At 40.6% G+C, this 27382-nt stretch overlaps 3 protein-coding genes across 5 annotated transcripts; all 3 read right to left on the bottom strand.

The window, feature by feature from the left end:
* Positions 1-746: 746 nt before the first annotated feature.
* syngr1a (synaptogyrin 1a) lies at positions 747-10887 on the bottom strand. Of its 2 annotated transcripts, none has more exons than XM_015009186.2 (4): positions 10579-10887; positions 5699-5936; positions 5473-5618; positions 747-1583 (listed from the first exon to the last, which is right to left on the bottom strand). In XM_015009186.2, the coding sequence occupies exons 1-4, from the start codon at positions 10678-10680 to the stop codon at positions 1461-1463; spliced, it is 609 nt and encodes a 202-aa protein (XP_014864672.1). In that variant the 5' UTR covers positions 10681-10887; the 3' UTR covers positions 747-1460. The 2 variants fall into 2 exon arrangements, with proteins under 2 accessions (XP_014864672.1, XP_014865447.1); XM_015009961.2 differs by lacking the exon at positions 747-1583 and adding an exon at positions 3823-4350.
* A 691-nt stretch (positions 10888-11578) lies between these two features.
* On the bottom strand, positions 11579-24200 carry itga2b (integrin, alpha 2b). The gene is made up of 31 exons (XM_015012278.2): positions 23883-24200; positions 22336-22463; positions 22107-22207; positions 20977-21142; positions 20863-20912; positions 19823-19868; positions 19421-19540; positions 18892-18936; positions 18777-18820; positions 18620-18685; positions 18495-18547; positions 18320-18392; positions 17812-17947; positions 17549-17731; positions 17430-17475; positions 17127-17228; positions 16162-16217; positions 15929-16080; positions 15646-15759; positions 15493-15560; positions 15145-15280; positions 14798-14890; positions 14420-14499; positions 14256-14336; positions 14075-14180; positions 13556-13711; positions 13391-13474; positions 13118-13237; positions 12916-13017; positions 12646-12768; positions 11579-12271 (listed from the first exon to the last, which is right to left on the bottom strand). Exons 1-31 carry the CDS (start codon positions 24023-24025, stop codon positions 12167-12169), a joined length of 3078 nt encoding a protein of 1025 aa, XP_014867764.2. The 5' UTR covers positions 24026-24200; the 3' UTR covers positions 11579-12166.
* A 305-nt stretch (positions 24201-24505) lies between these two features.
* On the bottom strand, positions 24506-26705 carry LOC106933667 (aquaporin-1-like). Of its 2 annotated transcripts, XM_088007945.1 has the most exons (4): positions 25822-26704; positions 25598-25756; positions 25445-25525; positions 24506-25181 (listed from the first exon to the last, which is right to left on the bottom strand). In XM_088007945.1, the coding sequence occupies exons 1-4, from the start codon at positions 26245-26247 to the stop codon at positions 25017-25019; spliced, it is 831 nt and encodes a 276-aa protein (XP_087864071.1). In that variant the 5' UTR covers positions 26248-26704; the 3' UTR covers positions 24506-25016. The 2 variants fall into 2 exon arrangements, with proteins under 2 accessions (XP_087864071.1, XP_087864070.1); XM_088007944.1 differs by having other exon boundaries at positions 25445-25756; positions 25822-26705.
* Between the last annotated feature and the right edge of the window lie 677 nt (positions 26706-27382).

Here is a 27382-nt window from a genome sequence, read left to right on the forward strand (position 1 = left end):
ATGTGTGAACGAAGCGTAACTTTGTGCTGGTCCTCCCTTAACACGAATGCAGAGTTTCAGAAATGCAGACCCCAACGATGCTCCCTGCAGCAGTCAGGTCAAAGTTTACATTTAATTCCCATGTCTTTATTCATTTCAAACAGGCAAGACAAATAAAAAAATGGGGAAAAAAGTAAGACAAAATGTCATTCCAATTAACGTAATTTTACAGTTTTATTTCCTGCCTCTCTCACACATATTAACATAAAACCCTTAAAATCCTCCCACATTAAGTGATGCTTTCATTTTACATTTTCATCATTGAATGTACATTTATTTACATATTATCATCAATAATAGCATTTTTGTTATCTGAGACATCCATCCTATACAGCATAATATCCAAAAAGCTCCTTTTTGTACTGTTTTTTTTAAACTGGTTCATATTTGTACTTTGAGCTTATCATTTAATCTATTCCACAAATCTACCCCACACACTCATATACAAAAACTTTTTTGATCTTATATATTGATTTTTTTTAATTTATTTCCTTCTTTTCTTAAATAATAACGCCTCTCTTTGTCACCAAACATATTTTGAATATTGTGTGGAAGTTGATATTTTCCTACTTTGAATATAAATTGTACAATTTTGAATTTTACAAGGCCCCAGAATTTCAAAACTATTGGATTTGTATGTTCCTAATGTTCCACTTGATGTAGTCTTCTGTTTTTTTAATGTTTGTTTTGCATATATTGCCCCAAACTTCCACACAATAACTCAAATACGGTACAATGAGAGTATTATATAAAATCTTACTCAGTTTTGGAGCCTGGAGGCTTTAACTGGGTCAGTTTATAGTCTGTCTCTGAGTCACAGAATAATAAAGCCATAAATAGGTGCAGATCTAGTATTCCTTCTCTTAATCCTGCAGGTCGCAGCACGTTCAGGGAAACGATGAGTAAACAATAAATCTGTTTCACTGCACCAACCGCAGACTGAGCTCTTGTAAAACTGAAACGCACCTCATAATTTAACAACAGTTTGTCAAAACAGAATACAGCACCATAAAATACAAAGAAGGAGTCACTGACCAGCAGGTGGCGCTGTGCCTCACAGCAATTCAGTTATACAAAGAAGATGCTCCAAGCATTTCCACACATTATTCTTTCAAGGTTCTTCAAAGCAAAACAAAACCATAATTTTCTAAAAGAAAACTAACATTTTCCACCTAAGAGGTCAATAATGTCCAGTGTTTATTGATCTCACATGGCCACATGTGGAGTAAAATACCTGCAGATTTACACTTTTATAAGAACAAACTTAAAGACCAGAACTTTAACTGTTCTGGGTTTTGATTGGCTGTGGAGACAGAAGCCACGCCTTCAAGCTGAGTGACATCATCACACTAAACAGTTTTATGTCTTGTTCCTTAACATCAATGTAAGCCCCGCCTCTACAGCGGTATGTGGGCGGAGCTTTACTCGTATGTGGGCGGAGCCTCCACAGGCTCCTGTAGCTCTGGATCGACGTAGTCCTGGTTGAAGATGACGGTGTCTGCTCCCTGTTTGAACCTGAGGACGGCCAGCAGAGACTGGAACGCCTGCAGACACACAGAGCGACTTGGGGTCATGTATGAACAAATCAGAGGAAACACGGAAAGAAAACATGTCAGAAAAACAGACAAAGTCGTTAAAAGATCTGAAAATGTTAATAGTATGTCCGTAATTAGTAATGAACATTTGAAAAACAACACAAGACACAGCATGTTTCACTGTCAGATGCTAACATGTCAGTAAAACATGTTAGCATATTTTACTCACTAAACATAAAGAACATCAACATGTTATTCACCATGAGCGTAACAAGTCAGAGTAAGTATATACATGATGTTAACATGCTACAACAGAATAAAATGATTGAACATTAAAACGGAGCAATATTATGACCAAAACATCATAGCATGTGCATGTAGCATGCTAACATGTCTAAGCGTGCAGGTGGTGAAAGATGTTAACATGTTAGGGGAGAACATTTAAAAAGGCATATTTATGCAGGACATTAAAGGGGCAGTATTATGTATTTTACAGGCATTTTGTGCCATTTTTCAGCAGTCAAGTAACCATGTTACCTTCAGTTGTTCTAAAAATGTTGTATATATCAAACATGTCTTAAAAGAAATTTGCCTTTGTAATTTAAGTCCTTAAATTGGGCCTCTGTCTCTTTAAAAAGTCCTGTTCTTTCTGAAACTCATCACATGGGTTTTTAATTAACTCTTCAACAACGTTTTTATCAGCGTTGCTCTGAGAAGTGACTCCTATAAGGAGCTTGGCAGAAGCACAGTTCTACCAGGTGTTTGCTAATTGCTCCTGGCTAGTCTGAAGGAGCTGATTAGGAGAAGGCTGCTCTGTGAGACGGAAGCTCTTGGAAACTGCAACTCTGAGAAGGAGATGCGCCTTGAAGGCGGGGCTAGGTCCAGCCAGGTGTTTTGTAGAGCTGAATGGTTGCCATGGAGATTAAATGATTTATCAAACATACATCAAAGAATCAAGGCAACATTCCAGATATATTTTGGATGAGGAAATAGCATTATAACATCATGAAAAGTTCAAAAAAGTCACATTTATATAATGTAGCCCCTTTCATGTCTCAGAAAGAATTCATGAAGACCTGAAACATGTCAGAAAAACATGAAGCAAATTAATAAGGTTAAAAGTAACACAGACACTGTTAGCATGTGACAGACAACATGATACAGGCGTGGCTTACTCAGCTCACCAGAACATGGCAGCACTTCCTGTTGGCCCCATAAGGTAGGTCATGAGTGGAACCAGAAGCAGGGTTTATAATTTAGGTCATGTGGTTCATGAAACACCTTCATACCAGCAACAAATAGAACACGGGTGTTTTAACACAGATGATGTATGCAATAACAATGATAGTACTACAGGTGAACAAAATATGCTCTAAGCTTTACCTCTATGCTGCCATAGAGGTAAAAGTTTAGAGTGAAAATAGTAAAAGATGATGTGAAATGAGAGGAACGCTTTAATACGGAGGACCAACCAATAAAAACAGACGAGTGTTAATTTTGATTAATTTATTACATAGATTTTAACTCGTTGATTTTTTTTTTTTTTTTTTTGCGCAATTAATCACATTTTTCCTTTCTACATACCAAAGTCCATAGACCGAAACCTTTGTGTCATGTTTCCGGTCCGCTGGTAACTCTGACTCAGAACCGACATCCGCAAACAACAGAAATGGAAGATAAAACCGCTTCTCTTGGCCCATTGTGGCTTAACTTTTGCTTCAAAAAACGATCTGATGGGTCGCTGGAAAAGACTTTTGTTGTGTTCAATTTGTGCTAAAAGGTGTTAGTCTATCAATGAAGCTATTCGAGCATCTCAATGCTAAACATGTAACAGCAGCACAAGTGATCTAGACATTTCTAAAGAAGCGCCATAAATGATCAGGACCTCTTGAAACACTGAGAAGCTGAACTTTCTTCCAATCTGGTAGTTGAAGAACCTGAGTAACAGATAAATATCTTTATTGTTGAGCTCATACGTCTATTTACTCAATAATTTAGCAGAAATAATGGGTTTTGAATTGAAAATGTTGCTCATTTTGTCAAAATATATGGCTTTCAAATAAAATGCGATTAATTGTGATTAACTAATTAATTAAAGGACATCTAGAAGCTGGATGGATGAGGTCCTGACGGCGCAGCAGCAGGAGGAAGAATAAACTAAGGTAAAATGATGGTGAAACAGTGACACCTAGCGGTGGTTGGAAAATAAAACCTTAAAATGACTGACAGGTTTCCCAGACAGCAGGAAAAAGCTTCAACTGGTGAGCGGTTTAATCATTATTTCACAACAGAACTTACATGACAGAATCTTATCAGAAACATTTACAGATGGCGGAGGTCTGTACCTGCTTCCAACATTAGTTGCCATGGTGACAGAGACAGGTTGATGAAGCTGAGCTTACCTGTCTCTGTCACCATGAAGTTCCTGCTGCGTAGTTCAAACCTCAGGTCTAAATACTTATTAACATGCATTGTTTTAAAAGCCAGCAGGGGGGCGACAGTCTGCAGTTAAACTCAGCGTCCTGCTTTACATTCAGAGTCCATGCCTCATCATTCTGTTACCACGGCAACAGGAGTGTGACAGAAATTTAAACCGACCAATCAGAGTTCAGACTGAGTTGAGGTACTGAACTGGGAAGGATGCTTGGCCCTGATTGGCTGAGAGAGAGAAAGGCGAGGCTTTGTTTCAGGAGAGAGGAGGCGTGAAGAGTTTATTGTATTCTTCTTCGTACGAGACTCTCTTCAGACGCTCCAACGACATTAGCGTGACGCCTCCCTGTAGGCACATGGAAGAACGACAAGAAACAACACGGAACAACGAGAAACAGATAAAAGAAACATACAACAACACAACACAGCATGGAAGAACAAAACATAGCAACATAAAACAACATGGAACAGTAAGAAACAAAACAAGAAACAAAATGGAACAGCAAGATACATGTAGCAACAAGAAACAACATGGAACAGCAAGAAACAACATGGAGCAACGAGAAACATGGAACAAGAAACCGCATGGAAGAAAGGGAAAATGAAACGTAGCAACATAAAACAATATGTAACAACAAGAAATAACACAGAACAACAGGAAATAATGCAGCACAACAAGAAACATGTTGGAACATGAAGCAATGAGATGCAAGGCGAAACAACAAGAAACAGCATGGAAGAACGTGAGAGCAAAACATAGCAACATAAAACAACAAAAAACAATGTAACAATGAGAAACATAAAACAACAAGAAGCATGAAAAAAGAAACAGAACAAGGAACAACGTGGAACAACATGAGAACAAAACATAACAACATAAAGCAACATGTAACACCAAGAAACACATAATCAGAAACACGGAACATAAAGTAACACAAGTCAGAACAACACAGAGGATGAAACAGTAACACAGATAGATGAAACACAGATTAACAGCACAAAAAGAAAGAAAATCAAAAACAGAAAAACAACATGGAACATCAACACAGAGCAACAATATGAAGACCCAATGACAGCAACACATGGAAGAGGTACACAGAACAGAGAAAAGTAACAAAGCAACAACATGATGGAACACATTGACAGGACATCATCAGAAACGTCAGACAAAAAGACCAGATAAAAGGCGACATGATAACAAACAGAAGAAAACAAGGAAAAGGAGAAAAATCAGTTCAAACATTTGATCTAAATTATCAATTCATGAATGAACACATAAATAAAGCTGAAGACTCAGACGGTCCTGCAGATACGTTGATGTTGATTATCACCAACACAATAAAGAACGGACAGAACCACAGTAATGGATCGTAGTAGTTAACTGGTACCAGCATGGTGGTTCAGGTAGAACCAGTATTACCACTGTCTGACCAGCAGGTGGCAGCAGACAGACTGTTCTGCTACATACCCAGGTGAAGATGGAGAAGAAGCAGAAGATGATGGTAGCCCTGGCGGCATCTGCGCCTTCGTTCAAAGGATTGTCTTCAGGATTGGAAAACTGCCACTGGTTGGCCAGGAAGCAGAAACCCACAAACCAGATGAGAGACCAGAAAGCTGAAGGAAAACACACATGTTGCATTTAGAAATGAACACGGAAACATTCAGGCTCTAAAACCGGATAGGTGGAATCTCACCCGACACCCCGATGTCCAACATGACGGCCTTCTTCCTGTCCTTCACCCCGCTTATCTGAGGGAAATAAACGTCCAGCGCCAGGAAACCGGCGCTGCAGAGGAAACCCAGGGTTCCCATGGCAATGGCGTAGTTACAGGCGTTCTGGTTGCGGTTGAAGATGCAGTACTCCTCCACCTCATCGGGACGGTTGATGTAACCTTCGTTGGCGACACATCCCAGGATCACGATGGAGAAGAGCTGCGGGCAGGGAGGAGGCGGTTAGCTCCGGTACCATCCCAGAACCAGAACTCCAAAATTAAATGAACAACTTGCCTCCTCAAGGCCTGCTGAGGAGGAATTTATTTGATTTAGATGTAGAGGACAATGGCTGGGGATTGAGACCTCAGCCATTGTCTCAACGGCAGTGCATATTGAAGAAATGCACCGCTCCCATCAAAAACAACCAATTAGAACAAGGAGGCGGGTCTTAGTGCTGCCAATCAATGCGGGTAGCCGAAGAGATATATTACTAGTTAGCTAGCTTCTGCTAGCCAACTAGCAATAGCATTCATGGCAGGCTGTGTTATGGTGAACTAGCTGTAGCACAGCAAAAAGCATGGGACAGAGTGAGAGTGATTGACAGCGCTAAGACCCTCCTCCTGGCTCTGATTAGTGTATTTCTGTTGTTAGTACTGGGAGCACTGGGAGAAGGCAGAAGAGCTCGATTATCTGTCTTACATGAAACTGTCACAGAATAAAGACAATTTTAACTGTACAAATATATATTTTATTAAAAGTTACATATTGCAGCTTTAACTGATAAACATGCCTCCAGTCACTAGGTGGCAGCAGTGCTCAAATTAATCAACAAGCTGGCAGTTAAACCCAATAGAAGAAGAAGCCCACATAATTTAGCGGTAGAAATGGAGCAGAGAGCTCCTTGATTCTGTATTTTTTTATGTGACCGTTCATTCAACAGCACCCAAACAATCAGACTGAAGCAACAGAAGAAGAACGGTAATGTCACACAGCAGCACAGTATTCAGTATGGATCATTTTTAAAGTTTATTCAGCAGTGAAAGTTGACAGTATCTTCACAAAACCATAATAAGACAAAGGAAGATAAGAAAAAGAAACACAACTAACAGCAACCACCTTTAATGGAGCATCGACTGCAGCAGAAAAGTCTGTTTGGATGTGGAGTCAGAGCCAAGAGAGGTGAGATTGTGATGCGATGCAATTCACTGACACAGACTTCATTTATGATGTCATAATTCTAATTTTTTTTCAGTCATTGTTTACATCCAGCCTGGCTTCTTCTGGTGCAGAATTATGATGCTTGTCTCACATTAATGACGTAAAAGTTGGATTAAGTGCAACATGACCGTTCTGACTGCAGACACTTTTTTAGTTCCATACATGGAAGTGGCACAAATCAGATTTTTTGGGAGGCTGAAAAGATTTTAATTGGGTTGCATTCGTCTGCTATGTGAATGTAGCCTAAGAGATTTTACTTTTTAATACAAATATAAAGTCCTAATATTACAAGATTAAAGTCTTAACGTTAGCAGAAAGACAACAGAGCGAGCTTCTTCTTCTCCTGTTATATTTCCAGAGTCCTGCTGTGATCATGTGACCTCAGTCATGTTATCTCTAAATGTAGCGCTTGGAGTCACATGACTCCATCTTTTCAACAAAATCAGATCATTTTTGATCAATGATCTGATTGGGAGTTTCCAGCCTGAATCCTCGTCAAAGAACCGGATTATGCAAATATTCCAGCTACCGATCAAAGTTCTGCTGCATCTGGTGTTTATCAGAACCGGTCTGGTCCATCGAAACAGAGTCTGAGACAACGAGCTTTTGTTCTAAAAGTCTTGTGCTGAGCCTCAGGAATGTTAAAGCTGGTCTCATGACTGAGTCACACTGAAGCTGAGGAAACTGACCAGCTAACAGAACCACAGAACGGACCTGCAGTCAGCCCTGCAGAAACACAACAATCATCCAAGCCTGTGGTTCTGCAGAGGTAATTCACACAACCTGAACTGGCACCAAAACTAGCAAAATACAAGAGGAAACATGAAAAACATCTTATTATTGTAATATGATATACTGATATAAAAACAATTATAACATGTTAAAAAATTACTTCTAATATAAATCTATTACACCATGAATATGAATGTAGAAAATATGAATTAAGAAATTATTTTATTATCAAGTTAACATGAATAGTAATTTACTGGATTATGCTGCTGCTGCAAGAGGGATGAGAGTAATAATAAGTTTATACTTCTACCTACTACTGTGAACGTGTAAATATACTGTAATGTTGATCTGTTTTCTTGTTTGCTTTTATTTGTGTAACTATGTATTCTTTTATTACACTATATGTTCAGTAAACAATTCAAAATATGCTTTTTCAAATTGTTAATCTAGATTTTTGAATTAATTTTTCTACAATTTCCAGACTCTTAAATATTTACATTTCACAAAAAGACTTAATTTAAGTTATTTATCCATCCTGATATTTTCCTGCTTTTACTCCAGTTAGCAGTGATGGTAACACTTTATTTGAAGGGGGTGAATAAGACTGACATGACACTGTCATAAAAACCTGTCATGAACATGAATAAGCCTTCATGAATATTTATGACTGTTGTCATAAAGCGTCATTCGGTAAATTATGACACTTTTAATACAAAGTTGACATTATTCAAAATGTCTTTGTTATGACAACTTGACAATAACCAAGAAATCATTACTGATATAAATTTGTTATAAAAGTATTACTGATTGCACTTTAAAAATTAGGTAACATTATGTTATTAAAGGTAAAGTTTAAACAGCAATGATTTCTTGGTTAATGTCAAGTTGTCATAACAAAGACATTTTGAATAATGTCAACTTTGTATTAAAAGCAGGCACGTGCAGAGGGGGGGGGGGGGGGCAGGGGGTGCTTGAGCACCTGCTCTTTTTGCTCCTTGCCCCAAAGTGCCCTTTTGGTAAATTTTTTTTTTTGGTATTATTATTTTCAAAGCCCTCTTCTGACACATAATAACATGTACTAAAATTATTATTATTATTATTATTATTATTATTATTATTATTATTATTATTATTATTATTTTGTACAACATAATAAGCCTTCCGGTCACCTTGTTACCTTTGACCTTTTGCCCGTGACGCATGACGCAGTTGCCTCTCGCGCAGTGCGATAAAGCGGCTAACTGGAGCTCAGCATAGCGAACGTTCCAGATTACAGAACAGTTTTTGGTTAATTTTATATATATATATATATATATATATTTAAAACTTATCATCTCCATAATGGATATGTCAGATCTTCTAATTTCCTTTGCTGCATAATGTACATTGCATTTATTCTGGCGTTAGGTAAGTGTGTCTTGAAAGAGAATAGCACTTAAATAAAAGTCCAACAAGGATATTCATTTAGAGTTAAAAATAACTCACCCTGATTTACCATGATAGATATAATGTATGTCATTAATGAAGGGGGAAAAACTCAACCCAGACTTTAAGTTTAGGGTCTGGTTCGCAGAGTTTGTAGTTAAATTTTTCCCCAACTATTCAGTGGGGGAAAATAAACTGACCTCAGTTAAATTAAATAAAATTGTAATCAAAACTTTTGGAATTGTAATGATTTCTTTTTTAAAACAAATTCTTTTGTTTAAAAAACTTTTTTTAAATTAAATAACTAATTTTTGTCTTGTGAACTTAAAAAGTTATTTGCCAAACATAAACTTTTATTTGCACACATCAGAAATCTTTTGTTGCGATTTTGGGTCCTGCCCATGACGTCATGTGAGAATCACAAGCAAAACTTTGAGTCAAACAAAAACTTAGAATATCAAGAAAAGATTTCTGACATGCACAAATAAGTTTGTTTTGCAAAAAAAATTCACTTCATGAGACAGATGTGTGATTTAAATGTTTAAAAAAGTTTTAAGCAAAACTCAGTAGGCTTTTCCCATAGTGACATGCATTAACAATTCAATTTTTGCTTTTGTTTTTTTCTTTTTTTTCTGCAGTTCCACCTTAAAGTTTGATGCAGCTCTGCTTTCCTGAATGGACCATCTTCATCTCCACTGCAGCAAACAGGCAGCTCTTTTTTTATAGATTACAGTAAACTAAAAGGTTGCATTGTGCCCTTGTTTATATTTTTAATAGTGTAATTCTGTTCATGACAGGTGTTATGTTTATGAAAGTGTCATTACAGTCTTATTCACCCCCCTTCAAATAAAGTGTTACTGCAGTGATTGTTAAATCTGGTACAAACACATTATTAAATAAATCAATCAGAAATCTTTCATGATGTCTAATTACCATTATTACCATTATATTACTTGAAAATGGTCTCAGAACAACAATATTGTTTAATACAATAAATTCTGGGACAGGTTATCAACCAGCAAAATTAAAATTAGAAGATTATTTATCTGAAAGAGATAAATAGTTGCTCTTAGAATAATTCCATCCATCCATCCATCCATCCATCCATCCATCCATCCATCCATCCATCCAACCATCCATCCATCCATCCATCCATCCATCCATCCATCCATCCATCCATCCATCCATCCATCCATCCATCCATCCATCCATCCATCCATCCATCCATCCATCCAACCATCCATCCATCCATCTATCTGCTTCAGGAACCATCATGTATTGCGATTGGACAGTAATTCAGTTAAACATTTTTGATGTTCTGCAGTCCACACTTGTTTACAGATGTTCAGAAACTCTTAGCTTTAGTTTGGACGATGAGGCAAACCGACCAATCAGAGCGTGACCTCCCATAACTGACCAATGAAATCCCGCCAGGACTAGCCACTCAGTAAACTTGGGAACCAAACCAAACCATCGTGAGCCTCACCCAGCAGAGGATCCTGATGATGGTCTGAGGCTGCCTGATGAAGGTCAGGGGATCGAAGGCGCCGCCGGCCTTTCCCGCTCCATATGCCTGGAACCCGTCCATCCACGCTGCCTGCTGACCCCAGACCAGCTCCCAGCGGTTCGACCTTCCTCCTAGAGTCTGTTCTGAGAGGCTGGTCCCAGTTCACTGCATCAGTTTGGACCAGTTTACCCAGTTGGTCAGGATTTATCTCTTAACTGGTGTTTGTGCTTTCTTCTTCCTCTTGTCTGCTGTTATAAAATGCTCAGTAATCTGCTCTAATCCTCCTCATCCTCCCTTCAGGGCTTTTCTTCCCTCAGTACTGTCTGACAGGCTGAGGACTCAACCAGCTCCACCAATCACACAGGAACATGCATCATGGGTTCAGGTTGTGGGTACAACCACCCAATCAGACTGAAGGAGGCGTAGTCTAACACAACTTTAATCAGATATTTTGTTACTATTTTAGATATTTTACATTAATTAGCATTGAATAAAGGACAAGTCACATCTGGTGATACATCTTAAATATGCAGGATAGAGGATCCTGAGAACCATAAAGAATATGGAAACCTGTTCAAAGTTCTCAAAGACAGTGTTTGTAGAAAGGTAAAGTCAGGTTCAAGTACGATTTACAACACTGCATATGTGGATGTTCAGATCCACTTCTAATGTGCAATATTTTTGTACTTTGCTTTTGAATAATACTGTAAGCAAATCAGAACGTTAAAGAGTATTTGCAGTAAAATGTGAAGCATCCATATTTCACGTCATATTTTGTGTCTGCAAGATCAGACTTCCATGACAAAGACGTGTTCATAAAATAGTGTCAGGACTTTTCTTCCCGATGACCGATATAGACACTTTTTTTTTAGGAAAAAACTGCCCATTTTGATCAGGAGAAACCTTTAGAGGTGGGCAACTAGGTCGTTCAGTTGTTACCAATTGTTCTAAAAACACACAAAAGTGACTGAGAAAGCTGTCATAGATAAATGCAGTTATTTATTCAGTCCAACCCAACACACATAGACAAATCAATAGACATCTTGAGAAAAACACTGCCATCTGGTGGTTAAAATTAGTGACAACAGCTCATACAGTCAATAAAATTACAGTACATTCATTCACTTCATTCCAGTTTTATTCATTTATGTCATAAAACGAGAATTTAATAAAATGCTGCAGGCAGACCAGAGTGACTGTAACTGTCTGACTTCTGGCTTTTGTGTTTTATCACAATTAATGAACAAAAGAAATGATAAAGATGGAAAAATGGTTAAATATAAAACTGATACAAGCAAACACAAAATATACGTCTTAATACATACTTTCAAAGTTTACTTCATAAGCAATGTAATATTGTTCACTTAAATAAGTCACAGTTGCATTGTGGGTTGTATCCAAAGAACAAAATGAGAGTAAGTTTCATGCCTGAGAGTGAAGGGTTCTGCTAGGAGCATCTGGACCAATCGGATCTCTGAGCTCAATTATTTAGGGCTGATCATTTAAAGCAACAGTGAAACATTTTGTAAGGCATGAAGAGCTGGTTGGAGCTTCAGGCGAAGACGTGTTACTCAGTCATGTGACTCTCCTCAGCCAGTTGCTGCTCTCCATCGTCTTCATCACCATCATCATCATCATCAGTGGGGGGTCTGGTGCGCCTGAAGAAGCCCAGCTACACACACGCACACACACAAACACACGCACACACACAAACACACACGCACGCACGCACACACACGCACACACACACACACACATAAAGACGGAGGAAACCCTAACAAGACGGAGGGGTGTGGACTTGTCGTGTGGAGAACAACTTAAAAACAATACTGTGAGCTTCACCGCCACCAAGTTCTGCACCAAAACCTTCTGACTGAACAGAAGGTCAAAGGTCAGAGCAACAGCTTAAACCAAAAATTAAACCAAAACATCACTGATTCAACTAGAAACTCATTAATTAAACATAATAAGGGAACCTGCTGAAAAGCAAATTGATTGATTGATTGATTGATTGATTGATTGATTGATTGATTGATTGATTGATACCTTCCAGAAGATGAAGCAGAGCAGGCAGAGGAGGAGGAGTCCAAAGATGATTGACAGAATGATGTAGCCAATAGGAACAGGTTTCTCTCCATCAGGTGAACGCCACACCACACTGAGCTGAGCCTGCACACACACACACACACACACACACACACACACACACACACACACACACACACACACACACACACACACACACACACACACACACACACACACTCTTCTGGGTTCTGCTGGATATTATTTATTGATTTAATGGTTATTGATTACCTGTGTGTGTCCACTCGTAAGCAGCAGTGGTTGGACCTTTGATGGTGCGCTGATGACATCATAAGAGGCAGAAGAAATTAGGTCATAGTTCAGGTAGGAGGTCTGAAGGACAAAACACAAAATGACAACAGAACCCTCACCTGCATGTGTGTGTGTGTGTGTGTGTGTGTGTGTGTGTGTGTGTGTGTGTGTTCAGACATACCTGTGTGAGTGTGTGCAAATTAAGTCGAGCTGAGATTTTTACCACAGCGCTAAAGCCCCGCCCCAAATCCATGACATCACACTCAAACCGGACACACCCCGTCTCACTGCTGCTGCAGTTCTGAAACAAACATAACTCAGCCTCAGATCAGGGAAACGCACACCTGTAATATTTCTTAGTAACTTGAAGGTGTGTTCAGGTGTGCAGAGGAAGGAGTTATCACAGATTAGTGACTTTCATAAAGCGACTATAAAGGAGCAAAACTGTTTTCACCACATGGATGGTTTGTCTGAGTGAGTTTGTCTCCTCCTGCTGGATGGGTTGAGAAACTGCAGCAAGACTGGCATTACCTACGAGCTGTAGACAGGTGAAAGTAAGACAGGTGAGCTGTAGACAGGTGAGGGTTAATTAATAAAAAGTAACGTGACGTTGTTTTACCTCTAAAGGCATCACCTCTGATGTGTTCACTGTCTGACAACTCAAGGACTCTTCTGACGGGGTGGAGATGACGTAGAGCAGGAAGTGATGTCGCCAGGTAGAAGGGAAGTCCACGGTCAATCGGGCATTGACAGAACTGGGGCCCTGATTCCTGATCTACAAACCAGAATCATCAATAACATCAATGTCATTTGATGAACAGCATGTTGGGCCTTCACCAGCTGGTGACTGGAGGTTCAGATCCACCAGAACCTAGACTTCCAGCAGCAAACCAGCAGAGCTCCTACTGCTCTACCTCATGTTCAGGTCCTAATGCCTCCAAAGATAAGTCAAAGCAACATCAAGCAGTGGGTTCTCAACAAGACATGGCAGAAATGTTCACTTGAAGTCTACCTGACCAGGCCTGACTCTCTGAACTGGATAACCTCCCACCAAATCAGTTTTATGTGCTGTGTCCAATGCTGGTCTTGTTTCTTCCAAGTCCTGTTAATATCCCTCATTACCAGACGTTAACCTTACCTCATACACGTGCTCCATCAGTGGCCCGACTTCCTCCAGACTTCCAGGGTTACCTACAGGCTGCCAGTCCGGGTGGGGCAAGAGGATTTCTGGAGGGACGGACCCCCTGCAGAGAAACCAAGACCTTACTGCAGTCAATCTGGATATCTGGTATTATATCCAGAAAAGTTTTGAGTTATACCCTCTGATCTTCAGCGTGGCCTCAGCCTTCACCTGAACCTTCACTGTCACATGGTTACTGCTGGAGTTCACGGAGTTCTTACTGGTACAGAAAGGTGGACAGAGAGTAAGACAAAGGAATATGAGCTTTCAGCAGTAAACCCAGGGTACCAGCGGAGTTTGTACCTTCGTACTCTTAGGCTGAAGGTGATGTGACTCTCCACCTCCTCCAGGTTTCCAACGCTGAAGAGAAGACCAGTCTGGATCTGCAGGTAAAGGAGCCACAATCACTAAAGGATTGTTCTTCGCCTATGATTTCCTATGATTGGTTTGACTCCAATCCCACTGGACTGAAGATTAGACTCTGCTTAGCAGATTGAGTGCTACAGGTCTTACAGCAGAGGTTAGCAACTCCAAACCTCCAGGTCTGAAGTTCTGCATCGTTTAGATGTTTTCCTTCTTAACCACATTTGGAAGATAATTTTATGATTTGAATCAGATGTTTGAAACCTTTAGGTTGAAACTGATCCACCTCTGGTTTAGAGGAATTGGAGATTCACTCACTTTCTGTCTGTGTTTCATTGGGTTCCCGAGGTCACAGGTGACAACAACCGTCTGGTTTTCTTTCCTCTGAACACACACCAGTCGGTTTTCACCCTGCAAAGTAAAACCCGACAGGACTGTTCTTATTGGCTATTGAAGTGGTTCATTTTTATCAGTATATCAGGAAGTGATGTCGCCAGGTAGAAGGGAAGTCCGCAGTCAGTCGGGCATTGACAGAACTGGGGCCCTTATTCCTGATCTACAAGCCAGAATCATCAATAAAATCAATGTCATCAATAACATCAATGTCAGTTGATGAACAGCATGTTGGCCTTCACCAGCTGGCCAGCGCCCTCCAGAGCTCTCACCTGACAGCTCTGGAAGTGTGCGTGTTCAGGGAGTTGGACCACCAGCTCGGTCTCATACGCGCCCTCGCCATCGTTTGTAGCCGATACCAACAACAACAGGGACTGATCGTCTCCGATCAACACGCTGTCTGACACACTAACATCACACACCATGAGACACACACAAAACAATATGTCAGCACTTCAGTTCTTTAGCCACTAAGCAGATTTAAATCAGGGATGCATTTATATGCTGATGATATAGTTATTTCTGTGGCTGTTCCGTCTTTATGTGTAAGTATTTTGCAGGCTGCCTTCCAATTACTGAAATTCTTAGTCGATTTTCTCATCAATATCTTGTTGACTCACGGTTTAGCGCTCAGCTTCAGGTCAGGAATGCAAATGTTATCATCCCCACAGTCCAGAATCAAACGACTCTACAAGACACACAGACACTGTGGTTATCTTTAAACTCTGGTCCTGGGTTCAGTTCCTCCTCTGGCAGGAAGTAGGCTGCCTCACCTGGACTGTTGAGTGTGTCTGACCATGCAGCAGAGCATTCTGGGTAGGGATGAGGAGGCTGATCTCAGCAGTGATGAAGATCGGACTCAGTTTATCCCGAACTTCTTCTTCAGACTAAACACACAAACAGAACAGTGTAAAGATTCTGCACCAACATTACTATCAAACCTCAACCATGTCTCCATGATGTGACAATTCAAAGAGCTCAGGTCTCTACAACATTGATTCCACCTGTAGCAGATACAGGTGTGACTGAGCTCATGTAATTAGTTTGTCCACTCACCCTCAGGTATGCTGTGTGATTGGTACAGGCCAGGCCCACCTGCCTCTCCACAAACAGCTCCATTGACGTCTGAGGCTGATTGTTTGACAGCAGCAGAATTCTTCGTGCCAGTGGCTGCTTCATCGTGTCCAGGTGTAGCTCCCCTCTTAGAGCTGCCACCACCAGCCAGCAGACAGACAGAATTATATTACTGACATTAACATATTCTGAAATACCCCTAAAGACACCTTTACCTGTCTGCTGAGGGATTCTGTGACCAGAGACATGGACACACATTCGGACAGCAAAACTGAGGAGATACACCAACAGAAATGCAGATAGATTTATCAGATATTTCTTCTCTGCAAAAAATAATAACATCCTGACATTTAACGATATGCAGATGACATATGACTTTATATTGAAGCTCATTCTAACATCTTTAACACTCAAATGGGTTATCTCTGCACAAAGAGCATTTTAGATACTTATACTGATACTCATGTAGGAAATATATACAGGAATAAACCTCCCATCACCTACTGCAGGGAAGCTGAGTTTACATTTTTGTTTCAGAGAAGTTTTAGCTTTGTCAGCTCTGGTTAAAGTGTAGAAATGCCTCTTTTCATGAAAACACTGACTATATGAGTTAAGGGAACATAAAAAGAGACTGATCTTTAGACAATAAGACCTCAACAGATATTCAGAAAATCTAACCATTGATAGAACTGGTGCTTGAAGTAACAGAACTGGTTTCCAGAAGATTCTTGAGGTGGTTTATCTGTTTCTTATCCACAAGAGTTTGAATTTACCTACATCTACATTAGATATCGATCTCTGAGTTAGATAAATCCCCACATGTGTATGCTGAGAGATGTTCAGTTGGCAATTCATGTGGCTTGTTCTGAACCAAGACTCTTGTATCATTATATTAAACCAAGTCTAAACTGGAAACAGAACTGGGCAATGAGAAGGTATTTAAAAACCTTACACTGGGAAAGGTCAAACCAATCAGAAACTAACTGCATATACTAACATGTGATTGTGGAGCCTTGGATTGTACTGAACTGTCATGGTTTAAAATTGACTGAGCAGAATTATCACAATTTTCCCTCAAACCTGGCCAGGAGCACCTGACTTTAGACAAACTGAGTAAAGTTTGTGGTTCTTGGTTTAAAAGTCCAAGTTGATGAAAACTCTTGAATAGTTGCTTAATTACCATGAAACTGGTGTGGTTTTGTGATGACACAGTTTAACATCTGGATTCAGGAAGTCTGGTAGCAGTGAGACAGAAACTCTGGACCGGATCACAGCCTGAGACCTGAACACACAAACCCAAAGTTTACTGGAGTGAAGTAGCAACACTGAAGGCAGTTTTCCTTATGGGGAAGGAGAAAACACAAGGGCTTATCAGAAAATCAAAACTGGACTATTGACAATGATCTTATTAAATAACCTTGCTCAATGTTAGCGGTTTAAAACATGAAATTCTTTTGTAAAAAAATTGAAACTGAAGAGAAACCTGTAGAGAAAGGCTTGGTCTGCAGCCCATGCTCCAACCAGCAGATCTGCAAACACACAAGCAGCAGCTGGTTATTGATCAGTAATTATTAAGCAATAAGCCGGAGCTCCTGAACATACCTGGGTATCCGTTCCCATCGAGATCCACACCTGACCTGAGAGAAAATCCAAATGCTGAGCTGCTGCTAGATAATGGGCTGTTAATAATTTGCGAGGGTGTAGCTGACAGGCCGTTGCTGTTGCCCAGGTAGATAAACACCTGGCCACCACCTCCATCTGACCATGGAGCCCCAACAGCAATGTCTGCACACAGAGGGATAGCATTGGATTAGCCCCCTGAAGCTAGAAGGTTTATTATGTTGAGAAGCTGGATATTTGGTTACCTTGGTAACCATCCATGTCCAGGTCACCCAGCACGGAGAGGGCGGAGCCAAACCGGCCATAGATTGACTGACCGATCAGTGATTGGTCAGGCTGTGAGGAGAAGGAGGACTTTTTCTTCTGCAGGTATAAAAGGACCTAAACAAAGAAACATTCAGATTGACGGTTTATCCTGAAACAAGCAAAGAAATTCACTTAAAACTCAGCATGTCTGTTGATAAGGTCAAGAATAACAAATGCATTGTTTTGGAGATTTTCCAAGAACATTCTGGACAGACTACATGAGAATACGTTGTGATACTCCAGAATGAACTGGAAAGTATCATTACCCTGGATGGATGGATGACGAAAAGGACATAACTAAGGATGTTTGTTCAAACCAGTCAATGCGAATGATGTTGAAGACTATTGCCTGTGAAGCATTTTGAAATAAAACAGCAAAGACACTGAAAAGCTGACAGACAGACTGAAATATGAGACTTAAGGATGACTTGGACTCAGTGTTCAGACCTGCCCTCTTTCCTGCAGCTGCCCCATCACTCTGTCCATGAAGAGAGGAGCTCCGATCAGCACATCGTCCAGACTGCACCAAAACCAACAACACAGCCAAAGTCACACCAGAAAATGGATCCAGCCTCCATCTTTTCAGAAAAACAGTAAATCTGCCAGATGTGTTCCTTCTCACCCATCACTGTTGACGTCCGCCACGGCGACACTGTGACCAAAGTAGGACGCCACCTGCAGGAGACAGAGACATCTTAGCTCCAGTTCATCAGCATCCAAACAGAGCAGAACAGTTTGAGTTTTCACCTGAGTCCCAGGGAAGGTGTAGTGAACTGTCAGAGAGCCGGCCATCCTGCCGTCATAGATCTTCACCTGGTAGAGCAGACCAACATTAGAGTCTCACTGAGCATCGCCTTCATCAGAGTCAGTTCACTACAACCCAAACAACATGGGAAAAACTTACTGTTCCTGCCGTGTTCCTGTCATTTGGAACCCCGACCACATAATCTGGTGAATACAAGCAAAAAGGTTAGGAAAAGAAAAATCACACTAGATTACATTAAACTAGATTTACTTACCTGTTATGTTGTCTCCAGTCAACAAACCACTGGCCACTGAGTAACCTGACAAAAAGACGTGTAGAAATAAATTACACTTCATCTGTTTTTATAAAATAACTACAATATGTGCTGCACAACAGAGCAGGAAAGACTTTCAGAATCAAAAAAACAACTTTTTAGTTTTTCTCATGTGACTTTGCGCTTCCATAAAGACATCTGAAGAAACCGTCTTCTGCTAAAAACCTTCAGATGCAGATATTTCTTTGTGCATGTTTTAAAGATTATCTGGACCATTTTGTTCTAGTTTCAAAACACTGGTCTCTTTCTGCTGGGAGATTTGCATAAATATCGCCAGCCCTTCAAAATAAAATCTGATTACCACATGAAATACAGTATGTTTCAGGTTTTTGATGGTACTTTTGTGAACTTTTTGACAGTTCAGAAACAATCTTACATCCCTTTACTAAAAAATCTATTTAAATACCAAAGCCCAGCCTTTCAGAATAAAAGCCCTTTTTCAAAGGATTTCAGCATAATGTGTCCTCACCTCGGTAAAGGTCGTAATCTCCCTGCTCATTTGACTGGTGGATTCCAGCCACATACTGGATGGGTCCATTGCTCAGTCCACTTTTGATGATGTCACTGACACCCACTGTGATCACCTGACCTGAAATCCGCAGTGAGTAAAACCTTATAGAAAATCATTCCACTTAAAGGCGTCACTCTAACGGCAGGATTTCTGCACCCTGTTTCATGTTCACTCACATCCAGCTGATTAAAACAACTGTTTATTGCTGTTAAACTGGTCTTCTTGAGGCTATACTGCTGGATTAACTTCAGATATTTAATTATCCTTAGTCACACCATTCAGCCTGAACAGGAAACCTTCCCCAATACCATTTGTAAACTGATGTAGTTACAACCACCAGCCAGCAGAGGTCTCCCTTACCCTGGAAGTAGAAGCTTCCTGGAGCTCCAAGCACCAACCGACCGTCCTAAACACAGAGGGCTAAAGTTAGCATCATCAATCCTGTTTAAAGGTTTAGATACATCCTCAGTTTCTTTATAGCTTCATTCTTAGGAAGCAAATTTTTCTTTATATCTTTTAAAGTTACTCCAAGACAGAATTCTCTAAAATTCCTTGGAAAACTGGACAAATTGAGGATAAAACCGTTTCAGACTCAAAAAGTTCTTTCCAGTAGACGAACAGCATCTGAAATCAAGTCTTTATAAACTTGCAGCAAGTCCAGATCCTTCATCTGATCATTTGTTGAGTGAAAAGTTTTCAGCTGATGGAACTGGTCAGGTATATCCTGGACCGAGACTGAGAGGAAAAGATGCTAAAATCGAAAGAAAAACTCATAAAATTCTACAGAAATCCTTAAAAACTTATGAAACTTTAATTAAGATTACATGAACATCAGAGGTAGAAAAACCAAAAGTTGTACTCAACTAAAAGTTCCACCTCAACATATTTTCACTCAAGTCAAAAGTATTTTGTAAAAAGTCTAACTAATAAAATTAATCATTTAATATTTAAAAATTACATAATCAAAATATTAAGTAAAGTTGAAATGTGGCTATTTTAAAGACAAAAATGACAATAATTCATGTAAGAAACAAAAAAATAAAATCAGGCAAAAGACAATGTTTCTAAATCACTTTAAATAAAAAATAAAAAACGTATGAAACTTTAACAAAAACTGCAGGTGTGTGTCTGTGTCTGGTGAATTTTTGCTTAAAACATGTTTGTTTTTTATTCAGTGGGTAGAAATCCAGACTTTTTACTCAAGTAAGAGTAGAAATACTTCAAAAATAAAACTACGAAGGTAAAAGTAAAAAGTGCACCGTAGTAAAAACAATCCTAAAACTATTTTTTTCTTTTCAGAAAGGTTACTCAAGTAAATTTAATTGAGTAAATGTAACTAGTTACTACACAACTCTAATGAACGTCCGAATCCTAGAAAGGAAACAGGAAGACCACATCACCTTGGTGATGTCGGCGCTGAAGCCAACCTCGCAGTAGCGCTGATCGTTTCCTAGACAACAAAAGACAGTTTCAGCCTTTCAGACAGTTTACGGTTTAAGGTTTTCCTTCCTTACTGTTTCTCCTCTGCGTGTAGTCGTCCTCCATCAAGGTTCCTCTGCAGGGAGAGAAAGGTGTGGCGCTCCTGGTCATTTGGTCCAATAGGAGACAATTTCCCACAGGTGTTTTCCCTGACTCTGCCTCTTGCTGGTTGACGTTCCAATGAAAGAGTGGCGCACACGCCTGGAAATGGAGAAACACACAGGAAGTCTTTATTTCCATTAAAAACATCACAAATCACAAGTCCTGCTGAGTCGAAGGTGCCAGTCATGTTGTAGTGCAGTGTTTTTCAAAATGAGGCCGCCAGAGGGCGCTAGAGGTCCTCAGAAAGCTGGATGGAAGATGAGGAAAAAAATGCATTTAAAATCTTTCCAGTGGTAAAAAGATGTCATCAACAGAATCTTCAAAATAAATGCAGCACAAACCAAATAAAAAAATTTCTGCACAAACGAGCACAGAAATTTGACACCAATTTTGTTAGATTTGGGTGATGTTCGGAGAGACCTTTAAACTTTCATTAATATCTTCAAAATAAGAGCAGCACAAACAAATGTTTTTGGCTGCACGAACCGGCACAAACATAATCGAGTTGATTGACACCAATGTTGTTGGATTTGGGTGATGTATGAGAAGTTGGTTGACCTTTTGACCTTTAAACTTTCATTAATATCTTCTAGGCAAAAGCAGCACAAAAAACATTTTTTGCTGCATAAGCATAGACGAGTTGTTGACTCCAGTTTTGCCTGATTTGAAGAAGGTGAGAGTCTGGTTGACCTTTTATAATCTCTTGAAATATCTATTAATATCTTTAAAATGACAGCAGCACAAATGAACATTTTTGTTCCACAAACGTTTGACGCCAATTCTGTTAGAAATTGGTAATTGTAAAATTTTAACTGGTAATATATTCAACATCACATTCATGAAGTCATAATTCATTATCAGACAAAAATTTCCACTTAAGACCTCATTGCTAACTAAAATTAGAAGCTACATTAGAGTAATAATTACTGGATTGTAAATAAAAGTGGGAAAACAAATGGAAAATTAAACATTTCTTGAACATATTTTGTCGTATTGTCCGTCAGGAGTTACGCCGGTTGGGGGGTCATGATATGGAAAGGTTTTGAACCCAGTGTTCTCTCACCAGCAGGTATCTGCTGCTGACTGAGCGAACAGAAGCTCCAAACCATTGCCCGCTCTTAAAGGAGTGAAACCTGAGACCTGAGAGGCTGTGCTCCTCATCACCTGTGAAGGACAGGAGAGTGAGGCAGGAAACATCAGAACATCAGGTGTAAAAATCTGACGGGTCATTTCTGGTCCAAGCATTCAGAATTTCCTAAATACATTCTGGGCAGAACAAATCATAAACTCACCTGTCAGGTCAAAGTCGATGATGTCACAGGCTCCATCAGGTGACCAGGTGCACAGAAACACGCCCCCTCCCTCTGTCACGCCGGGTTGGCTGGTGTTGGCTTTGGGAGCTCCAATCACAACGAAGAACCTGCAGAACCAAAGCATCTGAGCTCCTTCCAGCCGTAAATGACCTGACCTCTCGGTGAGCACCGGCAGTTTGCACATCTGAATCTTCTCTATTCGTCTCATTCACCCTCCAGATCTAATTGTGATAGATCTGGTACTATCACAGTTACACCCAGAGCTAATGCGCTAAGAGCGGAGCTAATTCTTCAGTTAGCACTTTATTGTTTTTTGCTAAAGTTGAAAACATTTAGCGCACTAAGCTTCCACTGAATTAATATTTCTGGACAAATTCTAAAGCGCTAATTTACTTGGTTGTTTTGTAAACATTCAGCTGAATAAAGTTCAAAATCTGTGTTGAAGGTTTGGGTATTGAATGTTCAAGTATAGCCGTTTATATTTATGCCCTTATTTTGAAGAAAATTAAGACTGTTTCCTTTCTTCTCACATTTTTCACCTTTGACGCATGCAGCAAATAAATTTTTTTCTGTACCCATGCAGAATGCATTGCTAGACCTTTTAAAATCTACTCATGTCCTTCATGCTTTCTGACCAAAGCCCTCCCGTGGTCAGTTAGGCAAAATCAGCAACAGAGGTGGTGTCCCGCCAACAGATTTGGTAAAACATACCCAGTTGTACAAAAACCCACATGGATTTTAAACTAAAACATTAAAAATGTTAAATGTGGAATATATCACAAATAAAGCTGAATTTGACTTACCAAACTCCCAATATCAACAACAAGAAGAAAGTGTTTTCATCAGGATGTATTGAGTGTTTCTAATCTGGACTCTAATGTTTTCACATCAACAGTTTCACAGCAAGCCTCTAGATGGCGCCATAATTACCAAATAAATCCAGAGTTATGAGACATTTATAGAAGAAACGGAAGTATGAAAATAAATTGGGGACATAAAGTTTGTACAAAAGAAAAAAGATAAAACTGAACCCAGTTTCGAAGTCCTGTTTGCAGTTTGCTTCAAGCCATGTAAGAAACACAGCAAACATGCAGAAGAATGTGATCTGCTCAGATTAAACCATCACTAATCTGAGCAGATTAGTGTAAAATATGAAGTAAACTAAACGCAGGACAATCCTGGAGAAAACCGGTTAGAAGCCGCAGACGGCTGGGATCGAGGTCACCTTCTTACAATGTGCTCCAGATCAAAATATATCAAGTAGTGGCCTAGTTAAAGTCCAAAACTAAATAAAACTGAGAATCCGTGGCAACACTAAAAAATGAGTTTTTAGCGATGTATTTCGTTACAAGAATAAAAAGGAACCACTGGGTCAGCATACACTGGGGAAGATATCCAGTGGAGACAAACCTCAGAAGATCTTCAGTGAAAATGGCTGAGAATGTTTTTCCAGGTATTGTAACTCACCTGAAGAAGATTTTATTCTTCGTTTCAGGTAAACAGATCAGGTAAAGTGACGAACTTACGTGTTGTTGAAGGAGTGGAAGTCGATGGAGAATCCAAACAAACTTCCTGCTGGTCCACTGAACATCACTGGTTTTTCCAGCAGGTTCAGACACACACTGGCCGTGACACACAGCAGCGCACACACACACCTGAACACACACATCTCACCTGTCTGGAGACTGAACCAGAGATGCTTCAACACGCCTTTATAACACGCCTTTATAACACCACCACTGTGTGTGTGTGTGTGTGTGTGTGTGTGTGTGTGTGTGTGTGTGTGTGTGTGTGTGTGTGTGTGGGTGTGTGTGTGTGTGTGTGTGTGTGTGTGTGTGTGTGTGTGTCCTGACAGATGACTGACAGCTGGCGGTGTGTGTTTAACGCTCTGAGCTGCTGTTTCCTGCTGATAGAAAATAAAACTAGAAGCTGGCTTATCTGCCGAGTTCAGTTTTCTGTGGATGGTGAGTTCAGGAACATCCTGGAAAGTAAAACGTTCTCGGTTGATCTTTTATACTTAGAACTCGTTAATAATCCATTTTATTTCTCAGCCTCTGTTTTGTCGGCCGTTTTAAGCAGCAGATTTCCCCGTATTATGATAATAATAATGATTTAAAAACCAACAACCGTTTAAAAAAAAATAAATAAATTGGGTGCTCAGGTTTAAATTTATTAAGGATTTGATCCACACTGGTTAAAAATTATACATACAAGCTCAAATAGAAGCATATACATCCACTAATATTTCATGAAATGTAGCACCGGCTATTTGCAACAACAAGCTTCTGGATATTTGACAGTTATTATTATCATGTTCAGACACACACCTGACACATTATATATACTGTGCATAACATATGCGTATTTTGCATAATATGCATAGTTGTATAAAATGCTGAAAACATTATAATAAAAATAAATCTAGAAATCATAAAGTTCTTGACTGGATGTTGCTGCTTCTTTAAGAATCAGCTGGAGTTGGATTGATGTCCTTATGTGTGAGGTAAAGAGGTTTATCTTTTAGCATTATTAAATCAGAATAAGTCTGAATTAGATTAGGGAGAAGACCGGGATGATTTTTAGTCCAGCTCCTTAGAAAGCTGGACTATGATGGCGACGAGGAAGAGGACGATCTGTTGCTTCTTCGCTGCTCAGGTGTGTTACGGCAGCTGTGTCAGCGCCCCCTGCTGCTGTTTGTCTGTCAGCACATGCAGCTGTTTTAGCTCCGCCCACCAATCTCCAGGGCAACGCCAGCGCGGCCGCAGCAGCAGGTCGTTGAGGAGGGCGGCCACACACGCCCCCACAATAGGCCCCGCCCAGAACACCTGCAATGGAAGCGACCAATCAGGGATGAGTTAATGCAAAAATTACACTATTGATGTTAGATAATGGTTTATTGCATGTGTGAAACTCAAGACCCGGGGGTCAAATCTGTCCTGCTGTAGTTTCTTTATCGGCCTTCTTGTTACAACTGAGGTTTTTTAAAAAAATAGCAGCTCAATTAATCGTTAGTTGATTAATAAGATAAACTTTAGATTAACTCATTAAATGATAACTCGCATCTGTGTGTGTGTGTGTGTGTGCTGACCCAGTGGTTCCTGAAGTCGAGTGTGACGGCGGCGGGACCAAAGGAGCGCGCTGGGTTCATCCCACATCCTGTGACGCCGACCTGAAGAGGAAACAGAAGCTGATTGGCTGATTGGCTGCTTAAAGGGCCAGCGGACAAGTGGGCGGGACTTACAGCCACCAGGTGTCCCAGACTGACAGTCAGACCGACCAACAGAGGTGTGGCCACCTCAGGCAGAGAGAGCTCTGTGGTTACCATGACAACAAGGACCAGCTGGAGCGTGATGAGCGTTTCCACGGTGACGGCCTGGTACAGCCGGACGCCAGAGGACACCTGGACGCATACGGGCGAGTCAGAGAGGATCATGCTCTCTGATTGGCTGTCGGAGGGACACTCACCTGGTTCACAGCAGGTGCCACATCTCCCATCAGCCCCAGCAGGAGTGCAGCAGAGGCCACGCCCCCCAGCAGCTGGCCAATCATGTACAGCGCTGCCCTCCACAGGCGGAGCCTCAGGGTCAGAGCCATCGCTATGGAAACTGCAGGGTTCAGGTGAACTGCTCCACCCATGGACAGCGCTGCCATGGCAACGGATAGACCAAAGACCAACACAACCTGCAGGGGACACCCAGAGGGTGGAGGACCCTCGGGGGGACGGCTGTGATTGGTCGGACCTGTCGACCCCAGGTCAGCCTTTATCAGAACAGCTGATAGGCTGGCAGACAGGAAGAGGGCGGTGCCTACAAACTCCAGCAGGAAGTGATGCAGGCAGGACTGAGAGAGGATGTCCCGCAGGACGAGACGGAGACAACGAGAGACAAACATCACAGTGGCGACTGGACCAGCTGATCACAATCATCTGTGGGGAGAAAGAAGAACAGGTAAGAACAAAACAGGTGAGATCCAGGTGGGCTGGGAGTCTAGTGAGAAACTCCAAGGCTGCGTTCACACCAGACCTGCTTAATCCGGTTTAATCAAACTCTGGTCCGTTTGAGAAAGTCCAGTTCAGTTGGAGACGTGTGAATGCGTAATAAAAACTAACTCTGTTCCGCCTATAGACCTTGGTCTCAGTCCGGTTGAAGTGAACTCTGGAGCGGTTTAAATGCACATGTGAACACCAAGCAGACCTCAGACCGCTCCAAACAACGCAGGAAGTGGACTACAATGCATTGTTGTCATTTCATGAAGAAGAAAGTTGTGTTCAGTATCTTCTTCAGAAGTTTTTGTGTCATTTCCTTCAGTGGTTCCTGGTCAGGCGCCACCACAGGCCAGGAGGGGAACTGTTTTTTAGCAGCTGCTGAAAATGTAAGGAATGTTGCAATTTTGATCCCCAATCGAACTGAATTTACCTGACTAGGTGTGAAAATTCCCGTATAATCAGTCCAGGTAAATATTTCAAATTTAGAGCTCCTTATTTGATCAAAATCCCAAACACCTTGAAGTCCTGATGGTTCAGAACTTACCTGTCAGCTTCAGAGAGGTGGATCCCAGGTGTGCTGCTGCAGGTTAACGACGTCTCCTACATCCAGAGTGCGAGTGTCTGTCTTTTATAAAGTTAATGTGGGTGGCGTTGGCTCAGGTGTGGGCGGAGTCATCACACAGGTAACTTATTGTTCCTGGATACATCTCACCTGTCAGGAGAAAAAAAAAATCAATTTGTTGAAACATCTTCACTGTAGTTAAAACAGACGTTTGTTCTCAGGTGGATCTGACTCCAACTCCAACCTTCACCCTCAGAAACCTGAGAAGAAGCCCTCTATGGGACAGGAGGCTGCAAAGTTTCAAAATAAAACATCTAAAAACATTTATCAAAAAAAAAAAAGCCCCAATAACCCAAAAAGCTGCACATGTTCATGTGTTAACTGCACATCGGTGTTGAAATCCTCCAGAGGGGAAGCATGGTAGAGGCAGCATCATGATGAGGAGCAGTTTTATTTTATTTTATTAATTTTTTAAATAA

This window comes from Poecilia mexicana, unplaced genomic scaffold, assembly GCF_051168715.1.
Source record: "Poecilia mexicana isolate PSO_F unplaced genomic scaffold, ASM5116871v1 scaffold_8, whole genome shotgun sequence".
In the NCBI taxonomy this organism is placed as follows: domain Eukaryota; kingdom Metazoa; phylum Chordata; class Actinopteri; order Cyprinodontiformes; family Poeciliidae; genus Poecilia; species Poecilia mexicana.